This window comes from Nicotiana tabacum, chromosome 22 (genome assembly GCF_000715075.1).
Source record: "Nicotiana tabacum cultivar K326 chromosome 22, ASM71507v2, whole genome shotgun sequence".
NCBI lineage: Eukaryota > Viridiplantae > Streptophyta > Magnoliopsida > Solanales > Solanaceae > Nicotiana > Nicotiana tabacum.
The window spans coordinates 28,769,972-28,797,710 of record NC_134101.1 but is presented as its reverse complement, the minus strand read 5'-3'; the positions used below and the strand labels follow the sequence as shown (position 1 = coordinate 28,797,710).

General features: G+C 34.6%; 2 protein-coding genes and 1 pseudogene across 4 annotated transcripts; 1 reads left to right on the top strand and 2 right to left on the bottom strand.

Annotated features, from left to right (window-relative positions):
* Positions 1–3,777: 3,777 nt before the first annotated feature.
* Positions 3,778–20,887, bottom strand: LOC107779344 (origin of replication complex subunit 3). Of its 3 annotated transcripts, none has more exons than XM_016599744.2 (18): positions 20,687–20,887; positions 20,327–20,385; positions 20,042–20,224; positions 19,737–19,917; positions 19,220–19,389; positions 18,984–19,114; positions 17,727–18,000; positions 17,506–17,583; positions 16,937–17,028; positions 16,748–16,841; positions 15,860–16,059; positions 15,391–15,460; positions 12,813–12,898; positions 11,297–11,374; positions 7,957–8,032; positions 6,947–7,074; positions 5,992–6,159; positions 3,778–4,601 (listed from the first exon to the last, which is right to left on the bottom strand). In XM_016599744.2, exons 2-18 carry the CDS (start codon positions 20,381–20,383, stop codon positions 4,496–4,498), a joined length of 2,172 nt encoding a protein of 723 aa, XP_016455230.1. In that variant the 5' UTR covers positions 20,384–20,385; positions 20,687–20,887; the 3' UTR covers positions 3,778–4,495. The 3 variants fall into 3 exon arrangements, 2 of the variants coding, with proteins under 2 accessions (XP_016455230.1, XP_016455231.1); XM_016599745.2 differs by having other exon boundaries at positions 16,748–16,838; XR_012705091.1 differs by lacking the exon at positions 7,957–8,032.
* Positions 8,958–9,978, bottom strand: LOC142176486 (putative sodium/metabolite cotransporter BASS4, chloroplastic; annotated as a pseudogene).
* Positions 20,888–25,803: 4,916 nt separating the features above from the next.
* LOC107806013 (uncharacterized) lies at positions 25,804–26,616 on the top strand. Its single transcript, XM_016630127.2, has one exon. The coding sequence runs from the start codon at positions 25,804–25,806 to the stop codon at positions 26,614–26,616; it is 813 nt and encodes a 270-aa protein (XP_016485613.2).
* The last annotated feature ends 1,123 nt before the right edge of the window (positions 26,617–27,739 follow it).

The window sequence follows — 27,739 nt, the reverse complement described above, 5'->3', positions numbered from 1 at the left end:
TAGTTTTCTAATGAGTTTTTGCTAATGCATGCTGAAGTTATTTAGTTCATTTGCTAAAATTTCATATACAAACATGCTAAAATTTTGTCCTAATTTTTGTCAACAGTCTTTTATTAAAGAAGGGTAAAATCGTCTTTTTTAAAATGCTTTTAACAAAAAAAATGAGTGCAAATACAAGATTACAAGTTAAAAATAACCGACCAAATAGGGCGCCCAAAATTTACTCCCTAAACCCAAATGGAACTATGGTCCATAATAGGACGCCACCCACTTGCTTTGCTTTTGTCTTTTTTCTGGTCAAAGCCCCAAGATAATGATCTTTTATGTAAGAGTAATAATTAAAATAATTAATTACCTCAAAAGAGAGTAAAGAGTCCCATTACCATAGAGTGATGATTATATTATTATATGGCCAACACTTTTTACCATAAGTTCTCAATTACCACACTTCATTTTTTTAAGATTTCAGTGCCACTCGCCCCCTGTGGTGCTTGCTCTCACTCAATACTCTAGAGTTCAAAATTTTGTTTTCCTTTTTCATTTTAACTTTCATCAAAATAATTAGCTCACACTGTAATTTGCTTATAAGTGATTTATTAAAAGGAAAAAGTAATTTCATTTATAAGGGTCATATTTCCTGTAACTTTAAATGTCATCTTTTACACATGAATAATAACTCTTTGTAGTCTTTTATTGTAAATTCAATATGTGTAACTGTTAATAGATGATTATTTCATACACATCTGATTCATTCAAAGAATTGATCAAAATAACTTCGTGGCATTTGACTTCAAATAATATGGTGGCTGCTTTTCATTGCTTTTCTTTTCCAGCAAAGAACGAGGCTCTTGTTTTAAAATGAGTTAATATTTTATTTTAATTTATTCTTTTTTCTTGAGTTTGAAAGATCGATTTCGTGAATCATGCTTATAAGTTTTAACTATATCTAAATTTAGTTGATAGAATATAATATTAAAGAGTAATACCGAAAATATATAACCGTACAAACTGAAATCAAAACCAAAAATAAAAAATAAAATCATACCGAATTTATTTCAATATAGCATTAGTGTAATGTTTTTAAAATCGAAAATCAAAATATCAAACCAAAATCTTTCAAACCACGTCAAACCAACACATGAACATCCATAGTACTAAATATTTTGGAAAACACAAAGAAAAATAAAGAATCTAAATTTTCAGAACGCCGGCAGAAAGTGTACACCACCGAAAAGCTCGAAAAGCATTCACTTAGGGCATCTCCAACCCTCCCCATTTCTCCAAAATGCAGTCCTTTTTTGCCAAAATGTGACTCCAATGCTCCCCCATTTTTGCCCCAAAAATGGGGATGAATAGTGTTACTCCAAATTTGGGGTGACACTATTCATCTCATCCATTACTATTCATCATTACTTTATTATTATTTTTATTATTTAACTCTTTTAATTTATCTCTTTATATATACCTAATTATGTTTATGTAATATCTTTATAATATTAATTTTACATCTTAACTTTGGCGTATAATTTTGATAAATTAATTTTCGTGCATTTATTATTTTTATGTAAAACTGTAAGTTAATTTTATTATAAGTTATAATTATACAAAAAATATATAATAATCTCAAAAAATGAATGGTGCAAATATAAAATATTAGATGTTGCTAAAATTGAAAGGTGCGAATATAAAATATTAGATGTTGCTAAAATTGAAAAGTGAAAATTAAAAATACATTAAAATTGGAAATACATGAAAATTGAAAATACATTAAATTAAAATACATAAAAATTGAAACTACGGTAAATAGCATAATAACTTAGTAGGGACCTATGTCGTTTCCAGATACACCAAAATTATTATAGTATTGAGTGAATGGGGTCGAGTATTGTTGTGGTTGTGACTGTGAAAATTGTTAACTTCTTTTATACATTATTCGTCGTTGTTCTTATCACAAAAATTCACGACGAGTCGGATCGATAATAGAATCCACATCGATTTTACTAGAGGTGGAGGTTGAATATTTATGCAATATTTAATCTAAATTTAGCATAATGTAATATGTATTTAATTATACTGTATCTCAATGATTTTACTTTTATTTGAATTATCCGTTAATATATATAATCTATAATATTTGCTCACAAATTATATTATTTAAAAATTTATGGTATAAAATAATTTTATATTAAATTATATGTGATGAATATGTAAAAAAAAAGAAAAGATAGAATTTCTTTAATAGAAATAAGAAAATAAAATTTAAATAAAAGATAATAATATAATATTGAAGAGTGAGAAGAATATAAAATGAAATATTCTTTTTTGGAGTAAAACATGGAGTAATGGTTGGAGTAACTTTACTCTATTTTGGAGGAGAAAATGGAGGCAAGGGTTGGAGATGGCCTTAGAGCTGATTTAAGGGAACAGAAAAATTAAGGAAAATAGATATGAAAAACCCAGCAAAAGCAACAATTGTACACATGAAATTACCCAGCATAGACGGGGATTATCAGAGTTTGGTTTGTAATGCTAAACAAAGAAGCAACATGATTTCTGGATAGATAAATATTTGCAAATCCATTGATATTTTGAGTCCTTTGGACAGAACTAGGAAGTGACAAGGATATTCTTAAGTTCCTTGATGAGAAGGAAGAATAGCTAAAGAAGAGTAAAGAAAAAGCAAACAGATTGCTTTTTTGGAGTTTTATGAAAATCTTTAACAACTTGCTTTAAGTAATATTACAGATTTCGGGTGTGTTTGGCAGGAAAGAAAACATAAATTCTAATTTTCTTCTATTTGATTGGTCAAAAAAATATTTTCTCATGTTTGATGAGTTAAAAAAACATTCTCTATGAAAATAAATTTCTTAAAAATCAGGACTTTCATAATGGGGTGTATGAAAAAAATAAATTCCATAAATGGAAATTCTACGCTCATTCTCTCCCCCCACCCCACCCTGCTCCCTCCACCTCACTCTATAGTATACCAAACACCAAAAAATAAGGAACAATTTATGATTGTCTAGGAAAACATTTTACTTCGTACCAAACACACCCTTCATTGTAAAGTTTTTCTAGCTGAAGAATCTATTTATGATTAAGGAGCAATTGTGGGGTATGTCAAGTAGAGGGAGATGAATTCTCCTTTTGAAATAATTTACTTCGTACCAAACACACCCTTCATTGTAAAGTTTTTCTAGCTGAAGAATCTATTTATGATTAAGGAGCAATTGTGGGGTATGTCAAGTAGAGGGAGATGAATTCTCCTTTTGAAATAATTTACTTCGTACCAAACACACCCTTCATTGTAAAGTTTTTCTAGCTGAAGAATCTATTTATGATAACTCCCCAATCAGAACCAAGCTACCACTGCACTAATTCAGCTAAGAACATTCTGGTATTATGTCTCTAAATTGCATAATTTAAAAGAAGTTTGTTTCTTGTTACAGTTGAGTAAAATATCTATTTCATTAAAATCAGAAGCTTAATTCTACAAACTTATAAAAGTATATATTTGTCCATATAATAAAAGCGGATCTTGGTATATGTAGTCCCAAGTAAGACCAATCTGTCCTATTCTTCATCAGCCAAATACGATATTAGTCAGATTTAGAGAATAAATATGCCTAGCTTTTCTAGTTAGTCAGCATTCTAGTAGTGTTCTGAGTCTTAAGAGTCTATTTAGAGTTCAACACCAGACATTCAGCTAACTTGCCAAAGTACCAAGTCCCGGTGAGGTATTAAGCCGCAAGGAAATGAAAAGATAAGCGACTCAGCTTTAAGTCAAAGAACCATAGAACACAATGTCATTAGATACCTAAACAGCAAAAATCTAGGGCCAACATAGTGACAATGACAAAAGATGCAGAGCTATTTAAATTGTACTACTATATAATGCCAATCTAGTCAAAGAGTGAGAATCCCAAGTCATCATCACTCTCTTCTTTCTTCTCCTCAGCTGCAGGTGCTTCTGCAGCTGCTGCACCACCAGAAGGAGCAGCTGCTGCTGCAGCACTGCCTCCGATGAAGCCACCACCCCCGCCGCCACCAATGATCACCCGCATAAGATGCAAGACATGATGATACTTCTTTACTCATGACAGCAGAGAACTTTTGAAGTAAAGAGTTGCAAGTGTTTTCTACTCCGTCCATCACCTTCTTTACAGAAGACAGAACAGAGAGTATTTGTTTATCAATCAAGGCTATTAAGGAAGGGTGGGCATTGAACGGGAGACTTTCCTGCCCTTGAACCAGTGCCCTTGCGGCAAAAGATAATCTTTTCAGACATACCAATGCACTACTTTGAAAAAGTTGTACACCACTTAAAAAAACACTTTCAGAAAGGGTTGGTTGACTAAAATGTCATGCCATTCTTTTAAGAGGGTGAACAAAATTCTCTGGCTTAACAGGATTACTGGTTTGTATAAATAGGAGATGCAGAAGACATCTAAGAGTAAATTAAAAAACCTCATCCACATAATGTAGCATCACACTTTTACACTCCAAACGCCACTCTTTGCACATAATCAGGGCGTCGTTTGCTTGGCATGCGAAGCAATCCTGTAATCTGCAGCTCCATGACAGCCCTGCAAAACCTTGCTCTGTACAGCATTAAGTCAAGGATTTAAAATGGTTCCATTGGGTTACCATGTTTTAAGTCCATCCACGACCACAATAACATACACGTTATGAAAGACTATCTGTGACTAGTCATCAAAGGGAAATTCGAACTTTGTCATTTGAATTCTTCTATTCTTTTGATTTCTATTTTTTCCGACTTTGTAAAGATCTATTTGCACGCATCCCATTATTTGATCAAGTTTTTCATCAAGTAATCACATTTGATCTAGTAACTGATGTATTACATATCAAACAAACAATACAATTCAAAACTTCAACACTAATGCAATTTCTCCCTCTTTCTGCTAGTAATACAAATCAAACTTAACGTTTTGATCTACTTAAAATCCTATTGTTTAAGAAAGAAGCCTATAAGATGCAGAACGAGAAACTTTTGCGATCCCTGAAAACTACGAGAGGTTCCTGGATGAGCCCATCTGGGAGGGACAACACCTAATCAATTGATTTGTGATACTATACATATACACAGGCAAACAAGAAACTTCATAGAATTTATCCAGACTTACTTTGAACAGAAGACGAGTATTACTAGAATTCAGGAGAAAGGAAGATGAAGCTCTCATCATAAAAAGGGAATATTAAGTGGCATACAAGTTCAGAATAAGTAATGACACCATATAAGTTAGGCCAAACTCATATACAGCCCATTCAACTTGGCTCCATTTTTCATTTTGGCACTCTATCTCAACCTTGTTCCATTTTAGCCCTCCAACTCTATTTCTTATGTTTCATTTTAACACAAAAGCTGAAACCAGTGCAAATAAATATAGCGCGTGTGTATACACAAATCTGAGGTGTAATAAATATCCAATTAAATGTTGTTCATCCTTGTCAAACGGGTCAATACTAAAATACCCGACCCGGATTTCTTGGTGTCCATGATACTTTCAGTTCAACTTAAAATCCACAAGAATAAATATTCATTCCATTATGAAAAAATAATTTTCTTTGAGACATGGATTCACTTCAAACTTCAAGCTTATATGAAATAAAGAATGAAAAAATCAGGTGGCAACATTTAATTGGATATTTATTACACCTCAGATTTGTGTATACACACGCGCTATATTTTTTTGCACTGGTTTCAGCTTTCGTGTTAAAATGAAACATAAGAAATAGAGTTGGAGGGCCAAAATGGAACAAGGTTGAGATAGAGTGCCAAAATGAAAAATGGAGCCAAGTTGAGTGGGTTGTATATGGGTTTGGCCTATAAGTTATGATAAATGCACAGAGAGTGATGATGTAAACACAAATGCTTAGTAGACAGCAAGAGAACTGTGTACTTCCAGATTAATGTGTCACCTGTTTTAAAGCAAAGAAATGCTGTAATTATAGCTAGACAAAGGATACTGGCTCAATGCATCAGAATTGTTTTGGGAACTGCTGGAGTCCTTTCTTTTCTTTGGTGAAGCCAACTGTTTCAATCCTTTCTTTCCTGAGCTAGAAATAATTGCTTTAAAAGATTGAAACCAGTCATGAAGATTGATGAGATCACCATGCTCCTGCGCCAGAGTATACCTATGAAAGCAGATTCAAAACACTTCAGCTCTCCAGCTAATCCACATAAATGCATAACATTCATATCACTACAAAGTTGGTAGAAAACTATATGATAGCAGTTTCTTACCTGAATAAATATGCAATCTAAAGTTTACAAATTAAGTTGCCTGTATATGATATCGGAGTAATCTTCAGCCTAATGTCATGTGAAATTAAGCACTGCAGCGAGAATAATTTCTATAGAAAGCATAAAATTTACTAATGGAACATTTGAATGTGGCGAAATTATAAAATTACATTTTCCCTTCAGTTTATTAATGAAAATCCTTTCCATCCAAAAAACCACCAACTGGGTTGGCACAACAATATGGTGTGATGAACATCATTTTAGTAAAAAATAATGCATATGAAAAATGAAATCATGTGAACCTCAAATGGATGCCAAAATTTCCTAACAACTAAAAACCCATTTTATGCATAATCAGAAATAAAAATCCACATGATGCATACACAGTAAAGGAGTAGCACAAGAGATGCCTTCTGATCAAAAGGCCAGAAAACTCCATAGCATGTCTTTCATGGGTATAAGAGCATAATATATTAGTGTAAAAGAACAACAAAAGGTTCAACTAAGTAGCACAGTTCATCAGCCCACGTACAATGACGGCACTTCAATGGAACATAAAATTATAAGCTAGCCTGCTTCCTATTTGGAAATACCATCTAACCTAAATGTGGCAACATACCACAAGTAAAAACTGCTATCATCATTGTAACAATAGATGGAGGAGCGCATGTAGCTTACATTATTGAGGTGTCATGCATAGATGGTACTAGTGTACCCACACTCTTGCTGCAGCATCCACACTTGAGAATTTTGTGGAAATCCAAGAGATCAACTTGAACTCTTCTTCTGGGATCACCAACCAAAGCCTGCGTAGAAGCATAAAATATTGGTAAGACTAAGAAATCATTTCACAGTTTCTCAATAGTACTGTTGATGTTAAAATACAGCTAAAAGTCATTTATACAATCAAAATGCAAGACCAAAATAGTAAAGCAAAGCACAATAACAATTTCTTCTAACTTGCAAATGACACAGAATTAAGTCTGTTGACACAACCATTTAGAACTAAATGAACATCAAACCACAGCCAACAGAAGAATTACAGCAAAATAAATTTGTTGTCAACTCAAACATGAATAGCTGAGCGATAAAATCCAAACTGGGGGCAACTATAAGCAATTTAATATTTCACATGAACATTGCACTTGGATTATATCTTAATACACCTTGTTTTCTTGTCCACAACCACTGAGGGAAGAAAAAAGCGCAAAGTGAATATGCATAAAGTGAGTACCAACAGCATGAGTTATATCATTTCTTCTTTTTTCTTCTAACAAATAATTTTGTTCACGAAGAGAGCAGTGAGAGAGTGACGACTTCTATAATTTCTCATAGTATCCAAAATTGAACTATCTATATTCTGCTAGAATAAGGACACAATACAAAGGCCATCCTGAAATTTGGCTGCAATTAAGATAATGTGTACAATGTAATTAGTGACAAGCTTTAAATGGTGAAAGAACAGTGTTCACCTTCAGACAGTTATAACAATTACATTCACTAGATAATCCTTGTGCATGATAGAAGAAGGGATTTAGGTGGATGAAGCACCACCAACATTTTAACAACTACCAAAACCTCTGAAGGAAACACAGATGTCTCTGCATTCGTTTTTTCAAAAAAAAGTAGCCCCCAACTTTAAAAAGTATTAATGCTCATATCTTCAAACCAAGCCGAGGAAACTTAACTGATTGGAGTTTGTCAACATCCCTGAAGCAAACAAGTTCATGAAATGGGACACACTCAATGGGATGCATATTCTCCCTGTTTCCATAAGCAGATCATGATAAAAGGTAAGAAGTGGTGAAGAACTTTTTATAAAACAAAAAAAATTCAAAAGAATTTGATGTTTCAAGAACCACGGTACTTGTCCTTACACACAACAGTATGCACCTTAAAAAAATAATATATCTAAGATGAGATCCACCTAAAACCCAGATATATTAACTAACATTAACGGGGCCTCAAAAGGGAACCCTGGGAAAGGAGGCACAGGGAACGTATTCCAAAGCAATAAAGGGGTCTGCATCCTGGGCTACTCTGGACATGCCCCCCCCCCCCCCACAATGCTACAAATATTCTGACATAACTGCTGGCCCTTTTCCATGGACTCAAGATACCCATGTATTGTGGATTGCAGGCAACTGATTTAGCAGCTGGGATATCCGAAGATTAGGCACACCTTCAGAGAGCAGAATAGAGTAGTCGACGCATTGGCAAGGGAGGCGGCAAAACAAAAACTTTTAATAGTCTAATGTTTATGTTGTTCCTCCTTTTATTGACTCAACTGTAGACAAACCAAGAACTAATTTTGATAGATGCATAAATATATGACTACTACTAGTACTACTATGTTTTGTTAATCCTTGCAAGCACAAAGAGAGGACCACCAGATGCTGTCCTTTTCTCGATTCCCTTGTTGTCCAATGCTTCCACACTCTTTAAAACCACCAAACCTCACTATTAGAACTTCTAGCCTTCAATAATGGGCTGACATGTGCATTGTTCCTTATTGAAAACAGCAAAACATTTCAATGTATAGCACCCACCATCTGGGACCTTCAGATGATTTTAAGCAGTCTTCAAATTATCCAAAGCACGCTCTTTTTGAAGTCAAAATCTCACCAAAAGAGTCCATGATGATCTGGTTCAAATGTGCCGCCACACATGGAAGAACCAATAAACCAGATGCAGCGATAGCACTGCCAAGCTATAGCTGTTCCACTACTGCTACCATCACAGGCAGAGTTTTCTGGCTTGCAAGTTGCAACAAGTAAAAGGGCACTAATATTTTGCATCTTTGAAAAAGATGATTTACTACCCCCTGAAATAGTGGAGAGTCATGGTACTGCCGGAGCACTAAAAGCAAAGAGGATGAGATGCAGAAGCACTCTTAATAAAACAACCAGAAGAAGAACTGTTGGCTTAACCAATAAAAGCAGTGACCTTGATCTGCTCTTGTATAAATGGGGTCTTAGGAGGACAAAACTCAGCATCGACAAAACATGTTTTATAGGAAAACTCAGCAACACCCTTGAAACATTTCGTATAGCCTTCCCTATGATACCAGGAACTAGAAGTGTGAGAACAAGACTTCTGAATAACTGCTCAGCTTGGATAGACACACCAAACCCCGACAGCTATGAGCTTGGAAACTGAAAAAGGTACAATCAGAATTCTTAGAAGGTTTCATGTTAAAGTCATCGAAAGAGCAAGAGCAGCACTTCCTCCTGCTAGCCGAGTTAGTGCCACTCAACTAGATAGTGTTGTGGGCATACAGCTAAGTATAGCCAACCCTGTGACAAATTCTTGAGGTTGAAGCTTTAGCAGCAAAATAATATTGGAAAATTGAGGAGTGAAGAACAAAATAGAAACAAAAACTACAATGGAAGAGAAGAATTGGAGTTCATACAAGACCAGAAAGCCCAACAGGCGAAGCTTCAGCAGCAGCACCTACTTCATCACTGATATTATTAATATGCCAAAGGTGCTAATTTGGATAGATAGTATCTATCAGCAAGACAACCAAGTGTAGGATTAGCAAGCCCTAATGCTACTCCACCAATAAAAGCTAAAGGCAAAAAGCTGTTTGATACAAAACCCGAAATTGGTTTAACCCTATTAGATTTATTTTTTTTTGCAGTAGCCCGCGAAAGCTGGTCTCCACTACCATTTCCCTTATTTAAGTGTTGTGAACTGGCTGTAACTAAATTTATTTATTGAAAAGGAACGATCATACCAAAATTAATTTCACTTCATTATGAAGTCATATGTTCAGTAACTCTTTCTTTGAGCCATAAACCTTAAAAATACAGTCAAAGGCCAATCAAACATGAAGAGCATCTTAAAGGTACATGATGATCATCACTTCTTAAGTTTTTTTTTCCTCATCACTTCTTAAGTTCTTCATTTTCTTCACAGGTTTGAGTGCTCAGAAGTACAACATTGATTAGCATGTTTAGAAAAGTAAATTTCCTCGGAAGAATTGTGTGCACATACGAGATATAAAAACTCTGAAACTTAGATCAAGAAGCACCATTCTGGCAAGGAACTTGCACATTTTCTGCAATAGATGCTAAACGGTTATAACAATACTGAAGGACATTACAAAAGTCATTACTCATTAGGGATCAAGTGACTACTGGAGCTGAGTTTCTGACAAGAGATCAAGGATTAACAAGAATAAGCAGACACTAACATGACATGTCCAATCATTCTCTCTTTTGTCTTTTTATTTATCTTTTAAGCTCTAGACAGTCCTTTCACTTTACTAGACACAATGCGACACAACTTCCAAATTCTATGCATCTTCTCTTCTAGTAGAAATTAATATAATAAACATCTGGAATGGATAAAGTAGATTGATATAGGCAACACAAGTGGACTTGAGATTGAAGTCTAGTTGATAGATTTTTTTTTTTTAAACATAATATTCAGTCATTTATAGCAAACAAAGGTCATCAAACAAGTTTCCAATCTCTTTTATTTTACCATTTTAACGATTCCTAAATCGGGAAGAAAGATTATCAGCTTGGATTTAGACGTAGTTTTCTTTTTCACTTTTAAACTATTTTAAAACTATGAAATGACGGAGTATGCTCCTTAATTTCACCGTTCCACGGGCTCCTCTTCCCACAAATCGCACATTTATAAGAATACACATGTAATGTCTTTTCTAATGTACCTTAAATTCCAAATTTAGAGTGTCTATGTATTTTGCATGCCTGACATTACACTAGCACCTTTTCCTATGCTGCTTCGATGATCCATAAGATTATTGATGCTTCTTTATAACGCCTACATTCTAGGCCAAATATTATATAAACAAAAATAGGCGAACCTTTAACAGATTCTAAGTTTTCTGCTGGCTAAAGATCACATTCTGCTTAATGATGTTAGATAACAACAAACTTCTCTTCAAAGGACAGAAAAGCAAGAAGATAAACAGTATATCCAACACCACTATTCACATTATCAAGCACTGCACTGATACAACTGGTAGAGGATATAGGTTTGTGGTGCCCATACCTTATCAAGTTAGTTGCCAAAGTCATAGCTTTTTCACTTGATGTGCATGCATGTAGGCTACGTCGATTAATATGCCTCCTGTTACACAAGTCACAACATAGTTAATTTTATATTAAATTGATGAAGTTAGTTAATTTTATAAGTATAATAATCATTAAGATCACATCTTCCAAGAGTATCGAAGTATCTGTGCCGTGTACTAAGTTTGGGTCTACAAATTGGTCGGGAAGTAGCATCCTAGGAACTTTAACTCTATTCAAGGAAAAGGATGAAGTTTTGGAATCTCCAAGAAGGCCATTAAAAAGATCTCAAGCTAAAGAGTTGTAGAACAAGGTCATTGGACATCAAGTGCAAATAAAGAAGTTGCTAATTGGGATGAAGAGCTCAAGGCTAAAGATATGAATTAGCTATATGTTATAATTATTTTATGACTCAAATTCAAGTTGAAGAAGAAGTGGATTAGAGCCCCTCGAGCTAGGTATGGTAAGTTTAGCATAGTTGTTCAACAGTTTTGCATGACTCGTAGTGAAGCTGGTCACTCTGTGTTTTATCGACATTCTGCTCCAAAAGATATAGGAAACTCGTTGGTAAGTTGAATTGCCTCAAAGTGACTAAACCTGACATTTCCTGTCCCGTGAGTATTGTAAGACAGTTTATGGACTCTCCCTGTGATAGTCATTAAGATGCAGTTGTTTGAATTCTTCGGTATATAAAACCAGCCCCAGGCACAAGACTGTTGTTTGAGTATCGAGGCCATGAGTAGATAGTTGGATCACATATGCTGATTGGGCAAGATCACCTTCTGATAGACGTTCTATGTCCGGATATTGTATTTTAGTAGGAGGTAGTTTGGTGTCCTAGAAGAGCAAAAAACAGAATGTGGTTGCTCGATTTAGTACAGAAGCAGAATATCAAGCAACGACTATTGCAACGTGTGAGCTAGTTTGGATCAAACAATTGCTCAAAGAATTGAACATTGGAGAAATCAATCAGATGGAACTTGTGTGTGATAATCAAGTTGCCTTTCATATTGCATCAAATCTGGTGTTCCATGATAGGACTAAACATTGAGATTGATTGTCACTTCGTTAGAGAAAAGATACTCTCGGTAGATATTGTTACGAAGTTTGTAAAGTCAAATGATTAGCTTGCAAATATTTTCACCAAGTCTCTCACTGGTCCTCGTATTAGTTATATTTGTATCAATCTCGGTACATGACTTATATGCACCGGCTTGAGGGGAAGTGTTAAAGAATTAATGTATATAGGAGACTTAGTCCCACATCGGAATAGGAGTAGTATATGTTGTGTAGAATATAGATATAAATAGGGCTCCTTGTATTGTAGTAAAACAATTTATCAATAGTATATTTTCTCCCGTGCCTTCTCACACATGTTGCCTAAGGACAACAAATATGCTGGATGCAAAATCTTATAAATAAATGACTGTTGAGTTCATTAGTCCAACTACGTTGCATGAGGATAGAATACACAGTATTATGAATTTACAACATACTTCGATATATCTGTTAATTCTGCTCTGCGACTTTTGTCATCCTCTGATACCACTTGAAACTGCAGTTCCTTAATCTTCTCATGAACCTGAAGCAATGACCAGAACATTACAGAATAAGACTAAGCATGGCAGAACACAAAAATCAACTTGTAGCAAGGATTAGAATAATGATGGTAAGATTTAACTGCTGAGAAATCCAAACGTGTAAATCAAACAAATAAGTCAATCTGAATAAACTTCCACCCTGGACGAGCTGCCTAGTTGCCTTCCCTACCAGACGAGCAAATTAAATAACCAACGTACTGTTGGGAAAATCTCATTCAAACAGTATGATGTTGGAATATCGAAAAAGTAAGAGCAGTTGATGTTAAAGAAGAATTCACTTTTTTTCTTTTGATAACCGAGAAATCCCCGAGGGCCAATGATGCAGGGAAGCTGGATTGACATTTTAAACAAGGATAATTCTTTCTTTCTTTTCTCTTCAACTAAAGAGCAGGCTAAGCAAGCACTTCTATAAAGTATCTACGTGCACTGGACTTCTGCTGTCACATTATAATACTATTCATTGTCTGTGTTACCTTCTTATCATCATCAACAACAACAACACCAGTGTGTTCCCACAAGTGGGTCTGGGGAGGGTAGAGTGTACGCACACCTTACCCCTACCTTATGAAGATAGAGAGGTGGTTTCCGATAGACCCTCGGCTCAAGGCTCTTCTTATCATACGAAGAAAAATATACCTGTTATACTCCTTATCTATGCACTGCATAATGTATACCCAGTTATCTAAATTTTATTAATTGTTAATATAGAAATCATTTTTTTGATAACAGTGGTGTGACGGTGTCCGTACCAGCTTGTGCGCACCTCGACTAATTCCACAAGATACTTGCTACCTCCCACTAGCACAGGCACCGGGTAACTCTGTATAGAGATCTCTACATGGGACATGAAGAACCCGGGTCCATCTAGAATCTCTCATGAATTTATAACTATTCTAAAGGGGATCATACACCTTAAGAAAATGATGTTAAAGATTGATGTGATTGGGAAGTTTCTTTGTGGTAGTCTGGTACACAGAGAAACTCAAATGCTTTATTGCTGGCTCATCAGCAACTGGGACTGAAGGCAATAACTACTATAAATATAATAGTCCCTAACACCATTTTTAAGGAGGATTTCAGTCCAAAGAATCTCAAGAAAGACTGCAAAGGAGCTAAAAAGTATTTGGGTAGTGGTCCGTAGCCTAAATAATCTGAGATGGTTCTTTCGCAGCACATTCACGAAAATAATTAAAAAAATGACCACCATGTCGTAAAACCTACTAATAAAGTAATAATCATACACAATAATGATTGATAGGCACATGACAATATGCTAATATTAAGACGGCACTATAATGCACGAAAAGAATCCAATTCTTGGAAGAAAGTTATAATAGCTCAGTGTAGATGTCCTAAATTCCTAAACATGCATAAGCATAAGACAGAGCAGATTGCTAATCCATTTACAAGTCTATTAGCTGTAGACAACTATGGACTCCAACTGCCATACACCAAATATAGCTACATTCAAAGCACACTCAGGCAAAAATTGATTCAAAAGTTCTGCTTAATTGAATTATTTTACCCAAGTAGATGATAATTGCAGTACCACTCTCCCAAAGATCCTCACCCTATTTATGACAGCAGTAAAAAAGATATGCTATTCGCAGTTCTAAACAGAACAAATACACCTTAGAAGTTAGATTGACGCAAAGAATATATCCATTCAGAGATTCATATAAAGATTGAAAAAGGGCAACTATGCATTTACCCTGTGCTACAACATTTCATCATCCTAAATGATAAGGACCTTCTCCCGTGGTCTAATGAATAAACACAGCCAGACCATAGGCTTTTTGACAGTTTTAGGATGAAGAGATGAATTTAAGAAAGAAATAGATTTAGGGATTATTCTTTTGATAGGCAAAAAATATTCAAAACGATTTGCTGTACTCTATTATTAAACTTAAGTATACTCAGACAGCATAAGGATAGTAGAACTATCAAAAGGACAATTAGAATGCATGATTCAGATTTTCTTTATTCTTTCTGTATCTTAAAGCATCTCACGGGCTCCCTCCCATCTCCTATCTTTCTTTGATTTTCTCTCTTGTATCTTAGATAGCATATGTCCTGGAGTTTTTCTACGCAAAATGCACTCTCCAAGGGGTTCTCAAATAACTTATGAAAAGAATAAGAAAAGAAAAAGATCATGAAGGCAATTGCGGGGTCTAGGAAGCTCCTGAAGAAGACTTTTACAAGCTATGAAACTTTTCCTTCAACTTCAAACTTTATATCTCTGCTTTTCTTCATAAATTTTCTGACTGAAGAATATATTTGGGATTAGCATCTGTGTTGAGTATTCTTTGATCCTTTGTGTTGGGTAATTTAGTTTCCTAGTTCTGTAATACTGATATCTAATATTTAATTACATTCTCCGCCTTTATTCTAGAAACATGAACGCCATATGTAATCCACAAGTGCCTTGTTCACGTAAAATGAGGGTGTCAGCTTAAAATGAGCTAGTTAATACCTCCGTTGTCCCATCAGTGAGCCTCTCCCAACTCTTAAGCAACTGAGATAACTTTGCAGCTGGTAAGTCCCTGGCATGAAAATTCAAGTATCAAACAGATGAGTTGGAGAGAGAGGCAGGATGCAGAAAATGATTTACAGGAACCTTTTATCAGTTCAAAGTTAGCTACTGTGGGATAGTTCACATCCACAATTACTAGAATTCTCAAATGTTTTGCTTCACAACAAATACAGAACCTTTTTACTTTTCCTGTTACACAATCTTCTGAAGAATCTTATTTTGAATGCAGTAGTCGTCTCCTTACAGCAATACATAAAAGGAAATTACTATAACAGGTGGATGCATAAACATCAAGTGCATTCTTGTCGCCAGATGAAATCCCATCTGTGAGGGTTTTCTTTGTTTCTTTTCCCAGTGAAGAAACAACATGTTAATGCTAAATGTTGGAAATAAGCTATGGCATACCTACCTCATTTTGCGGATGACCTGATTTGTAAAATCAGCCTTTTGCTGTCTGAAATGATGATGATTATTTGACAACAAGCTCATGCATTTTGCACTCTCAAGGTTATTATCAGATGACCTGGAGTTGTACAAGCCAGGATCCAATGCCTCCCAATACAAGTCCATCAGTGCAACTCTATGATATCTTCCAGCTTCATGCAAGCACTAAAATAACAATTTAGCTATGAAATAGAACTCCTTTCCAAGGTTTGCACAAACAACTAGATTTTCATTCAATAGCCACACTAGAGCATGTTCATGATATTCAGGCAGCAAATAGAAACAATCAGGACACAACAAAGAGATTTACTTAATAATAAGCTTTCAAACCTTGGAACTTCTAAATAATCTCAACTTCCAAAGAACACAAACTGAAAAGAGATAATGCTATATTAAGAAGGTGGTTGGTTTTGTAGCATACAGGCTCAAGCTTTGATCTTTCTTCTGGTAGCAACCGCAAAAAGTACAAATTATAGAAGCAAAAGCAAATCCAGAAAAGCTATAGCCGTTTATTTGAAGTACTCAACTTAGAAAACAAGGTTTCGACTCCATAACTACAGTATTTCGATAAATTGTCAACTGGGGAACTGTGGGGTAGCATGATATCCTTCTGAAGCACTTCAACAATGATACTGGAAGTTGGAGAGAAATGAATCAGTTCCTAGAACCAACTATTTAGCCACAATTCATTAATCAAATGATGAAGACATTCTAACTATATGGATTCATGAAATTTAACAACATTAATGAAAAGTTAGAGGATGATTGGCCATATCATATCTTCACCAGATTTAGGTACCATGGGCATGAATTACATTAATCTTAAAGAACAAAAAAAAAGTAAAGACCTTACCATAAGGAGAGATCTCCATACTTTCTGCACTCTCTGCAGTTCCGATAATCCATGGGCTAGAGTCATAACATTTGGTTCTACATGATTATTCCTGCTAATAGATGAATATGGCTATTTAAGAGACATACTCCTGACATATGCTCCACTTAGCAACCATCACAAAAGAAAAAGGGAAATCATGACACAAACCGTTGTACTGAAAAAGTCCTGTACGATGGAAGATCGAAAGCATGCTTAACCAATGCCTCTGGCAATTTAGCAAGTTCCTCACTGCACGACCTCTGAAATGGTTAAAAATCATAGGTGAAAAAAGTTATAGGATTTTGTCACTTCAAGGGATGCAGCTGAAGCAACTTGATCTGCACATGGTTACTAATGTGAATGTAAAACCACCACGAAACATATTCAAGCAAAAGCATCAATCACATGTCTTCTTTATCATCCAACATTAAATTGTCATCATATATAAGACCTCAGTCGTTAAGTTACATTAAGGCCACAGTCTGAAGAATTTCAACGAGGTTAGGAAGTTTCACCAACTCAATCTCAAGAAACGGCAAAGCCTCTCTTAAGAACTAAGAAAATATACGGATTAAATCCAATAAAGTTCAAAGTACTTGCAGTTTGAACAGCTAACAGAACAGTAGCTTTCCTTTACCTCTTTAAGGCAAAATTCCATGCCTCATTTAGACCCAGACACCAACCAAACAGCAAAAAAGAGAAATCTGTAAATGTAAAGTTAATGAAACAGCTCTCACCTTATTATCTCCGTCATCAACTGAAAACTTGAGCATGAAGCTAAGAGGCTCAATGGAAAGTTGTTGGACTATTGCCATCTGGAAAAAGAATTTAGTCACTTGTAAGTAGATGACTGGATGAGTACGTATAGATATCTAATCAAAGCAGATCCAATAAACAAGTGATGGGAGTAGTCTTATTATACAAGTACAAGAAAAAAAGACAAAAATATGTCACAGACCTTTAAGGCTCTAACAAATGAAGTGACTGTTCCTTCTTGTTTTAAAAAATAGTTCCTCAATAGAGTCGCCACCTTGTGGCCAACACTAAAGCCAGCACAATCTTTTACCAGAACAGCCTCAATAATGGCATCCATCCTTTCAGCAGGTGATTTCAAGGTGAATATCGATGTAGACAAATGTTGAAGTGCACGTGAACTGAGCAAATTTCTGGGAGCATCAACACTTGTTGCAACACCCGCTATTAAGATGATTGGAATCTTAACAGCCCATTCACTGATAAAAGAAATTATTATTGGCAAGTCTAACTATGCGGAAGTGTTACAACATGTAATAATACCAACTGCATAATTTGGTAACTGAACTCTAAAATGAAAAAGAAATGAGGTAAAGCTCCGCCGGAAATCATGCACTGATGTAGTTAATATGTGCATCATCAGAAATATCTTGTAGCAGGTACAACAAAATCAGCTTTATCCCTAAACAGGAAAATTCCTGCCTTAAACTAGGCCAACAGTTCATTCTTCTTTCCTAAATTTTTGTGGTTATATATAAGCTATGCATATCTGCGACTTGCAGCCTCATATTTTTGCTCCCAAACTTCGTCAGCGCTGCCGCCAAACTCCATTCTAAATTAGGACACTTATTGCACGAACCTTTTGGCATATTAAATGCACCTTTTGAAAAACAACATGGACATTAAGAGCCCGTTTGGACATAAGAATTTTTTCACCTTTTTCGAAAATCTTTTGCTTTTTTTTCGAAATCAGTGTTTGGCCATAAAATTTTCAATTTTCACTTGAAGATGAATTCTGGAATTTTTCGAAAATTTGAAAAACTCCAAAAAGTTATTTTTCAAAATTTTCACTCGGATCACTCACAAAATTCAAAAACAACCCAAAATTATATTCATGTCCAAACACAACTCTAATTTTCAAATACCATTTTCACTTTTAAAAAAATTTCACTATTTTTTGGAATTTTTCAATTCTTATGTCCAAACGCCCACTAAATATGTTATATGCAAGAAGTTCCTACTATGAGCTATAAGATGACATATACCCCCTCCACCCACCTAGATTAATGGCCTACTGTTCCAAAACCAATACACATTTCAATCTATCATAAATAAGCAATCTAACCCCAGCTACGATTAATTAAAATTATAAAATACACCATCTGGAAGTAGTTTTGTGCAAGCCGTTTTAATACGGCAATGAAATTAAAATGAGACGCTTTGAACAATTAAATGACAGTACCTCAACATATTGATGAAATCTGATAAGAGAGTCCCAGAGCACCTCTCCAAATCCTCAATAATCACTACCACGGGGTTCTCATACTTCCCGTGGCCGTTATACCATGATGCTAGAAGGGACATTTCAGCTGCCTTAGAACCAAAACCATGAGCGAAGGTTATTGTAAAAGATAAACATCATATAAAAATGTAGTTTAAATCAATGATGTACATCATTATAGACTTCTGCCTGCTTACTTCTACATCAACCATAAGCAATTGTCTCAGCAACCCTCTTAGACAACCCCCAATGCCATTCTTGGTAGAAAAATCCAAGGAGGAAATATTAGCGACATGGTATCCACGAGATTTCAAGTTTGAACCAAGGTCAGCAAAAGTTAATATGTCATCGACTGTTTCGATATTCTCTGCAAACATTGACATCAAAAGTCAATATTCAAGTTTCAAAAGTATAGTGATTAACAACTGTGAACCAAATAGGCATCAAATGGTTAATTTTAATCAGTTTTTCCACCAGCACATTGCATATTAACTTGAGGAAGTGGGAGAGTAATGGAATGATCTGATAATAACACTGGGAAAAATGCCACAAATTTGCTGGATAAATTGAGATAGAAGATCTTTTTCAAAAACAAATCAAGAGATTTTAGAAAGAATATGTTACAATCAGCAGAACTTGAGGCTTTAGCAATCTATATATCTAATCATTTAAAAGTGGATGACAATAAAAGAAAGAAATGAAAGAGGGACTTACTGGTAAAAACCAGACCAGTGAAGAGCTTTTTAACTATACCGCCATTATTAACAAAAGGGTATGGAAGGCTTGAAGTTGATGGATCAACGGGCCCTTTACATGAACAAATCTCATCAAAAGATTCACAAACCCATTGTCCGATTTCATCAAACACATCAGCATTTATACTCGTCAAAACATCCTAAAAATTCAATTTTTCAAACAGCAAGAAACAAGTAATTTAGCATCATCTGCCTTATACTCAATTGGACTAATGAAATTATCCAACACCCGTTGAAGTGAAATTAAATTAGGGGAAGAAAAACCTTGATCTTGGATTCAATTTTTGACCACACACAGTAGAAAGCTTCCATTTTCAAGTCATCACTGGTATTTTCATTGCTTGATGATACTTTGGGGGAAGAATCAAGTTTTCTCTTCCGGGGTTTTCCAGGAGATTTTGCAGTAGATTCTGAAGACTTTGATGATTTGTGCAGCACGAAGTATGGCTGTAGATTTTTTGCAAGAGCAAACACCCAAAAACAGTTACATTCTCTAAATAAAAGTTAATAAAAAATCTGAAGATTGGATAAAGTAATATTGCTATGAACCTGAAGATTGTTTTCTGCAAATGGGTCTGTGAGAGGATCAGTATTTGGTGAATCCATCTCTGAGAGAGAACAGGCATTAGTATTCAGAGACTGATTTAGGATTTAGTGTTAGCCGGTTCAGACTTCTACTATAGTAAACAACAACTGATTCAAGTAACAAGTAAGCCAACAGCAATTGAATGAAGCAACAAGTACTAATTTCCAATTATAAATTGAAATAAAGAGAAGAACCAATGAAACACATCATATTAGTGAAAACATCATCATAAGAGCAATTCGCTTTTTCAGACCCGTCAATATAAACTCGGAAAAATTGCCAGCTTAATTTAAGCTTAAATAATCAAACATAAAAATATTTACCAAAAATGAAAATTCAGAATGTAAAGCAGGAAAGATGGTGTCTGTTGCGGCCGGTTGTGGTAGAAGGGACCCTATAGTGTGAGGGAGATGCTCTCTGGTGTTGTAGATTTTGAAGGTCTGCTCTTTTTACTTTTCAAATTGAAGGTCTACTTTTTTCTTCTTCGTTATTTTTCAAATTGAAGTTCTGCTATTTGTTGGGCTAGTTTTTGGGGTTGAATAAGGAAAAATGAAAAGGAGGGCATCATTTTTTTTATTATTATTTATTTTTCCTTTTTTTTATTCTTTGGCGGGAAACGAATCGGCGGCACTCTGCACCTGGGACTAATCTGGCTTTGGGTTTTGACAAGGAAATTTTTGGGGTATTTTTAAACTTATTTATTAAAATTGTCTGTAATTTACCCGCTATAACTATAGTTTCTTTACGGCTCATATACAATTTCTTTAAAGAGTTTCCTTCCCGCAGTGTTTCCTTCTTTAAAGCGTCATTCACCCAGTAATAAAAAAAATATCTCAAAAAAGAAAAAATAATTGGAAGTCCCTCATTCGATTTGTCCCTGCCTTATTTAACCATGTTTATCAGTTTCTGCACCAAAAGTATAGTGGAATCCAAAAAGATAAAAAGCCTAAATTAAATCGACATAATTACATGTCTAAAGCTTCATAGTTCAATTGCATTAAAGCACGAATGAGGACAATTCATAAATTGGAGCATACTCGATGAGTGCAGTATGTCACTTGATAGTTAAGCCACTGTTAAAATAATATTATTCATTTTAAAATAATTTTTAAATTTATTAATAACAAAGAATTAAATACGGAAGTAAAGTCCGAAATGTAGTGAATAATTCATAAAATAACGGTGTCTAAATATCACCCCATAATTTGTGTCACATGTGTACGAGCTTCTAGAATAATACAAATAAAGGTGTGAATAAAATAAAGTTGTCTGAAAACAAACACACGGCTAAAGTAAAGTAGACGGGGACTTCATAACTGCGGACGTCGTGCAGTTATACCTCAAGTCTCCTCTGGTAGCTGAAATCCGAGCAAGTCTATGGTACGTCGCTAGGACTAACTCTGAAATCTGCACAAGAAGTGCAGAGTGTAGTATCAATACAACCGACCCCATGTATTGGTAAGTGTTGAGCCTAACCTCAATGAAGTAGTGACGAGGCTAAGCCGGGTCACTTACATTAAATTGTACGCAATATTGATAACAACAACAAATAATAGAAATAAATCAGTTAACTCATTTACACTAATTGAAGTCAACTCATAAGTCATAACCCATTATTATTTCAACCAATTTCCGTTGCAGCTTACAAACCGCTCCCACAATATATTCATTTTCAATCCTCTCATATATTTTTTTAATCAAATATATATAGACTTTTAAATAAGTTTATTGTGGCGTGCAATCCGATCCCCAAATATTAACTTTTAAATAAGTCTACTGCGGCGTGTAATCCGATCCCCCTATATGGACTTTTTAATAAGTCTATTGCGGCGTGCAATCCGATCCCCCAATATAGACTTTTTAATAAGTCTATTGCGACGTGCAATCCGATCCCCCATACATACATATATATATATATATATATATATATATATATATATATATATATATATATATATATATATATATATATATATATATATATATATATATATATATACTTTCATTTACATTGCGGCGTGCAACCCGTTCCACCAATATAACTTTAAACAACTCATGAATGTAATAAAAATTATTCCAATAAATACCACGTTCAATGAGAAACAATTAAGCATCAAGACACACAATAATTATAATTTATTTATGAACAAATAATGGCAATTAGCAATTAATTATGAAAATCATGGAGAAAGTAGGCAGTTAATATTTAGTATGTTAAATGTCAAATAACAATTAAGACACATAAATCAAATAATATGTAACAATCATTGCAGGAATTCAAGAATTAATATTTGACAAAGAATAGGAGAGAAATAATTATTATAACAATTAATTCATGATTTAAAACGATTTATGATTTTTCAAGTAATTATGCAAACAATTAATTTGACGACGTATAGACACTCGTCACCTTGCCTATACGTCGTTCACATGCATTTCATATAACAAATAGTTTAAGAGTTCTATTCCTTCGAGTCAAGATTAACCACGACACTTACCTCGCTTTGCAAATTCCAATCAATTACTCGACCACAACTTTTTCTTTTAAATTTGTATCCAAAAGTTTCAAATCTATTCATAAACAATTTAATATACTCAATACGAATCATAGGAATTTACTAATTTTTTGAATAATTAACCAAAATTTATTAAAATATTCGACAGTGAGACCCACATCTCAAATCTCAGAAAAAACTTACGAAATCCGAACACCCATTCCGATACGAGTTCAACCATACAAAATTTATCCAATTTCGATGTCAAATGGACCTTCAAATCTTAAATTTTCGTTTTTGGAAGATTTTATAAAAATCTGATTTTTCTCCCAAAATTTCACGAATTTATGATATAATAAGTATGGAATCATGAAATATAATCAATATAGGATAAGGAACACTTACCCCAATATTTTTCCGTGAAAATCGCCCAAGAATCGCCTTACCCGAGCTCAAAAATGGAAAAGAGTTGAAAATGGGACGAATCCCATTTTCTAGAACTTAAGTTCTGTTTCTAGGATTTTTACCCTTCGCGAACGCGGTCAGTGTCTCGCGTTTGCGAAGCACAAAATTTTGATGACCAATTTTACTCTTCGTAAATACGAGGGCTACTTCGTGAACGCGAAGCTTGCCTGGCTTGGCCTTCGTGAACGTAATATGCCCTTCGCGAACGCGAACGCAATTTTCCCGGTTAGCCTCTTTCCCTTCGCGAATGTGAAGCTTTGCACCTCAGGCCTTCGCGAACACGTTCACTTTGTAGCAAACGTGAAGCACAAAACGTGCTAGCCCCAATTTGCTCTTCGCGTTCGTGAGAGTGCCTTCGCGAACGCGAAGAAGAACACACTAGAAGCCTGAAGTTTGCAGAAAATCAGATTTCCTAAGTTTGAGATCATCCCGTAGCCTATCCGAAACTCACCTGAGCCCTCGGAGCTCCAAACCAAACATGCGCACAAGTCCTAAAATATCATACGAACTTGCTTGCGTGATCAAATCGCCAAACTAATACCTAGAACTACGAATCAGACACCAAATCAAAGGAAATTTTCAAGAAAACTTTAAAACTTATATTTTTACAACCGGACGTCCGAATCACGTTAAATCAACTCCGATTCTCACCAAATTCGACAGACAAGTCAAATATTATAGTGGACCTATACCGGGTTCCGGAACCAAAATACGGACCCGGTGTCAATAAATCCAACATTAGTAATTTCGTAAAAATCATTAAGCTTTCAAGCTTTTTATTTTTCATCAAAATTCCATATCTCGGACTAGGGACCTCGTAATTCGATTCTGGACATATGCCCAAGTCTCAAATCATGATACGGACTTATCAGAACTGTCAAAACACTGATCTGAGTAAGTTTGCTAAAAATGTTGACCAATGTCAACTCAGTTGAGTTTTAAGGCTCTATTTTACATTTTAATTCATTTTCACACAAAAACTTTTCAAAAATTATACGGATTATGCACGCAATTAAAGGAATGATAAATAATATTTTTTGAGGTTTTAAAACACATAATTAATTATTAAAATCTAAATATGATATTTTAGATCATCACATGCATACCTAGCAACGGGTAATTTCAAATTCCTTGGAACAATTAATTCTTCGCTCATACGAGTTGTTGTCACTTCTTTTACTGCACCATAAGGAATCCATATGTCATAACGGTACTCCTTGCCGATTTCAATTCCCTCCTTTTTCATTGCATCAAACAACTACGAATGGAATAGTAAAAATCGCGTGTGGTAGCCACTAAATAAGGTGGTATTTATTTTTTATCCACCAATTCTAATGTTGAGCAAAAATAGCCACTACTCTATTAAAATTAATATGAAAAGACATTTTTACTCTTTCTTCTATTTTTTTAATTCCCAAACCCTTCCTTTATACGCTTCTCTAATTTAAGTTCAGAGCCAAAATTTCATAGGCAGAATTTCGCTCCCTCAATATCGTTTCTGCATGCAACTCTCTTCTCTCGATTGAAGTTCAGAGCCAAAATTTCGCTCCCTCAATATTGCTCCTGCCCAGCCCACAATAATTTTCTGCGTATACTTTGTCTAACTTAATCTCTTCTCATTTGTCATCTTCTCTGCAACGAACCAGCGTACTAGTATGTTTTCGATTCTGCTTTTATGCATTTTTCTTTTTGTATATCTATAATCGTGATCAATGCTGTATTTGTCATCAAGTATGTGTGAAATGTCCAAAATAATGATTATAACTTGATTCGTTGAGGAATAAGGTGCAGATTTTTGTGAGAAAGTTATTGAGAACCTTTTGGTATTGAAATGTGTTTGTGGTTCAATCAATATATTGATTATGTAAGGACATTTCAGAAAAATAGTCCTAAGAATTTGTAAGCTAGCTGTGTTTAGGAATTTTAGTTAACTGTGCTTCTATTAAAGATGCATCTAATTAGGTCCTGAATTTTAGTTTTTTAGTTTAAATATTAAGGACATTTTAGAAAAATAGTCCTAAGAATTTGTAAGCTAATTTTAGTTAATTGTGCTTCTATTAAAGATGCATCTAATTAGGTCCTGGATTTTAGTTTTTTAGTTTAAATATTAAGGATATTTCAGAAAAATAGTCCTAAGAATTTGTAAGCTAAGTTTAGTTAATTGTTCTTCTATTAAAGATGCATCTAATTAGGTCCTGGATTTTAGTTTTTTAGTTTAAATATTAAGGACATTTCAGAAAAATAGTCCTAAGAATTTGTAAGCTAATTTTAGTTTATTGTTCTTCTATTAAAGATGCATCTACTTAGGTCCTGGATTTTAGTTTTGTAGTTTAATTATTAAGGACATTTCAGAAAAATAGTCCTAAGAATTTGTAAGCTAATTTTAGTTTACTGTTCTTCTATTAAAGATGCATCTACTTAGGTCCTGGATTTTAGTTTTGTAGTTTAAATATTAAGGACATTTCAGAAAAATAGTCCTAATGTTTACGTTCTATTTCCTTCTTTGTAAGGTGCTAGTGGAAGGAGATCGTATTTTCGAGTTTGATGATTGGCGTAATTCGATGAGCTATTGGAAAGGAGATTTTCAGTATAAGAAAACAATAAAAAGTTTCTTGTCGAACACGCAATGGAAGAAATTGAGGGATGGTGTTTTCGGAAATTTTTTCCGATTACAAGGTGTGAAGTTCTGTGGTAGACTTATTCATTCTGTGTTGCTTTCAGAAATTATAAGCAATGACTCGCATTCAATGACATTCAAGGTTTTTTATCGTGAAGTGAAGTTTACACGTGAAGCGTTCCAGATAATTACTGGGTTGAAATGTTCTTCTTCAGTGGACTTCAAAGTTTTAGGTGAAAGAGAGAATAGGCTTTCGAAAGTCTACTTCCCTGGAAAGGATAGAATCGAGTTAGGCGATTTGTGGCATTTTATTACTAGTCACCCATATGGTACAACTGCATCATTTGTAGGCAGCCATGACGATGCGGTGAAGTTGGCAACAATTTATTTTGTTAAATCTGTGTTGATGGGGAAGCGCAAGAATCGAAATGTGTCTGAGCGGGTAATAAAAATCGTAGATGACGATGAACTCTGCTCTTCTTTCAATTGGGGCTCTCTTTGTTATGAAAAGTTACTAAAATCATTGAAGAGCTGCTTGAAGCCCAAACAAAATACTTCAGAGAATGAGAAAGAGAAAGAGAAAGATAAAGAGAAGGACAGTTATACTATACTTGGCTTCCCTTTCGCCTTCTGTGTTTGGATTATGGAAGTATTCCTAATTTTTCAGGAAAAATAATTTGTGAACTTCAGAGAATGTGGGTTCCCCCGGATGCTAAGTTATTCAGATATGAAATCTCCATATTATGACACCCTATGTAAAAAGTACTTCCATAATGAAAAAGTAAGTTAACAGGATTACTAGCTATTTTTTTGTTTATGTGTTTTAGTTCTGAATACTTACGTTTTTTTCTTATATAATAGTTGTATCAGTTGCTCGAGATGGTACCATTTCTTTCTTCTGAAGTAGATGCGGAGCCCACTAGTATGCATGTGCCATTGTCTCAAGATCAAAGTTCAATGCCTTCAACACAATTTGATGAAGTCTTGCTTAAGGAAATTGTTAACGTAGGTTTTCTATCTTTGAATATCATTAGTTTTTTATTTGCTTATTTTTGCTTAAGAGACTTTTTTGTTTTTATGGTTTTTGATTCAGAGATTATCGGAGAAGTTCAAAAAGGATATGGAGGTAGAATGTACTAGAATACATCAAAAAATAGCTTTATCAGAAAAAAGGATTCAAAATGACATCAAGGTAACATCCTTAATTTCTGTGCTTGTAACTCTAAGTTAAGGACACCATGTCCTTAATTTTTGAGCTTGTAACTCTCAGTTTAGGACTTCATATTCTTAACTTTTGAACTTATAACTCTAAGTTCAGGACTACATGTCCTTAACTTTTTAACTTGTAACTTAAGTTCAGGACTACATGTCCTTATTTTTTGAACTTGGAACTCTAAGTTAAGGACTACATGTCCTTAATTTCTGTGCTTGTAACTCTAAGTTAAGGATCAAGTGTCCTTAATTTGTGAACTTGTAACTTGAAGTTCAGGACTACCTGTCCTTAACTTTTTAACTTGTAACTCTAAGCTCAGGACTACATGTCCTTAATTTCTGTTCTTGTAACTCTAAGTTAAGGAACACTTGTCCTTAATTTGTGAGCTTGTACCTCTATGTTAATGACCAATGTCCGTAACTTATAAGCAGCTAACATTCTGATTCTTATTTTAAATACTACCTCACAGGCTTTAAAGAAAAACCTAGGATCAAAGATTGATACTTTATTGAAGCTTCTTGACAAAACTTATGAAAGGACCATAGAGAGAGAACCTAGTGTTCCAATTAGCAAAGATGCAGTTGAT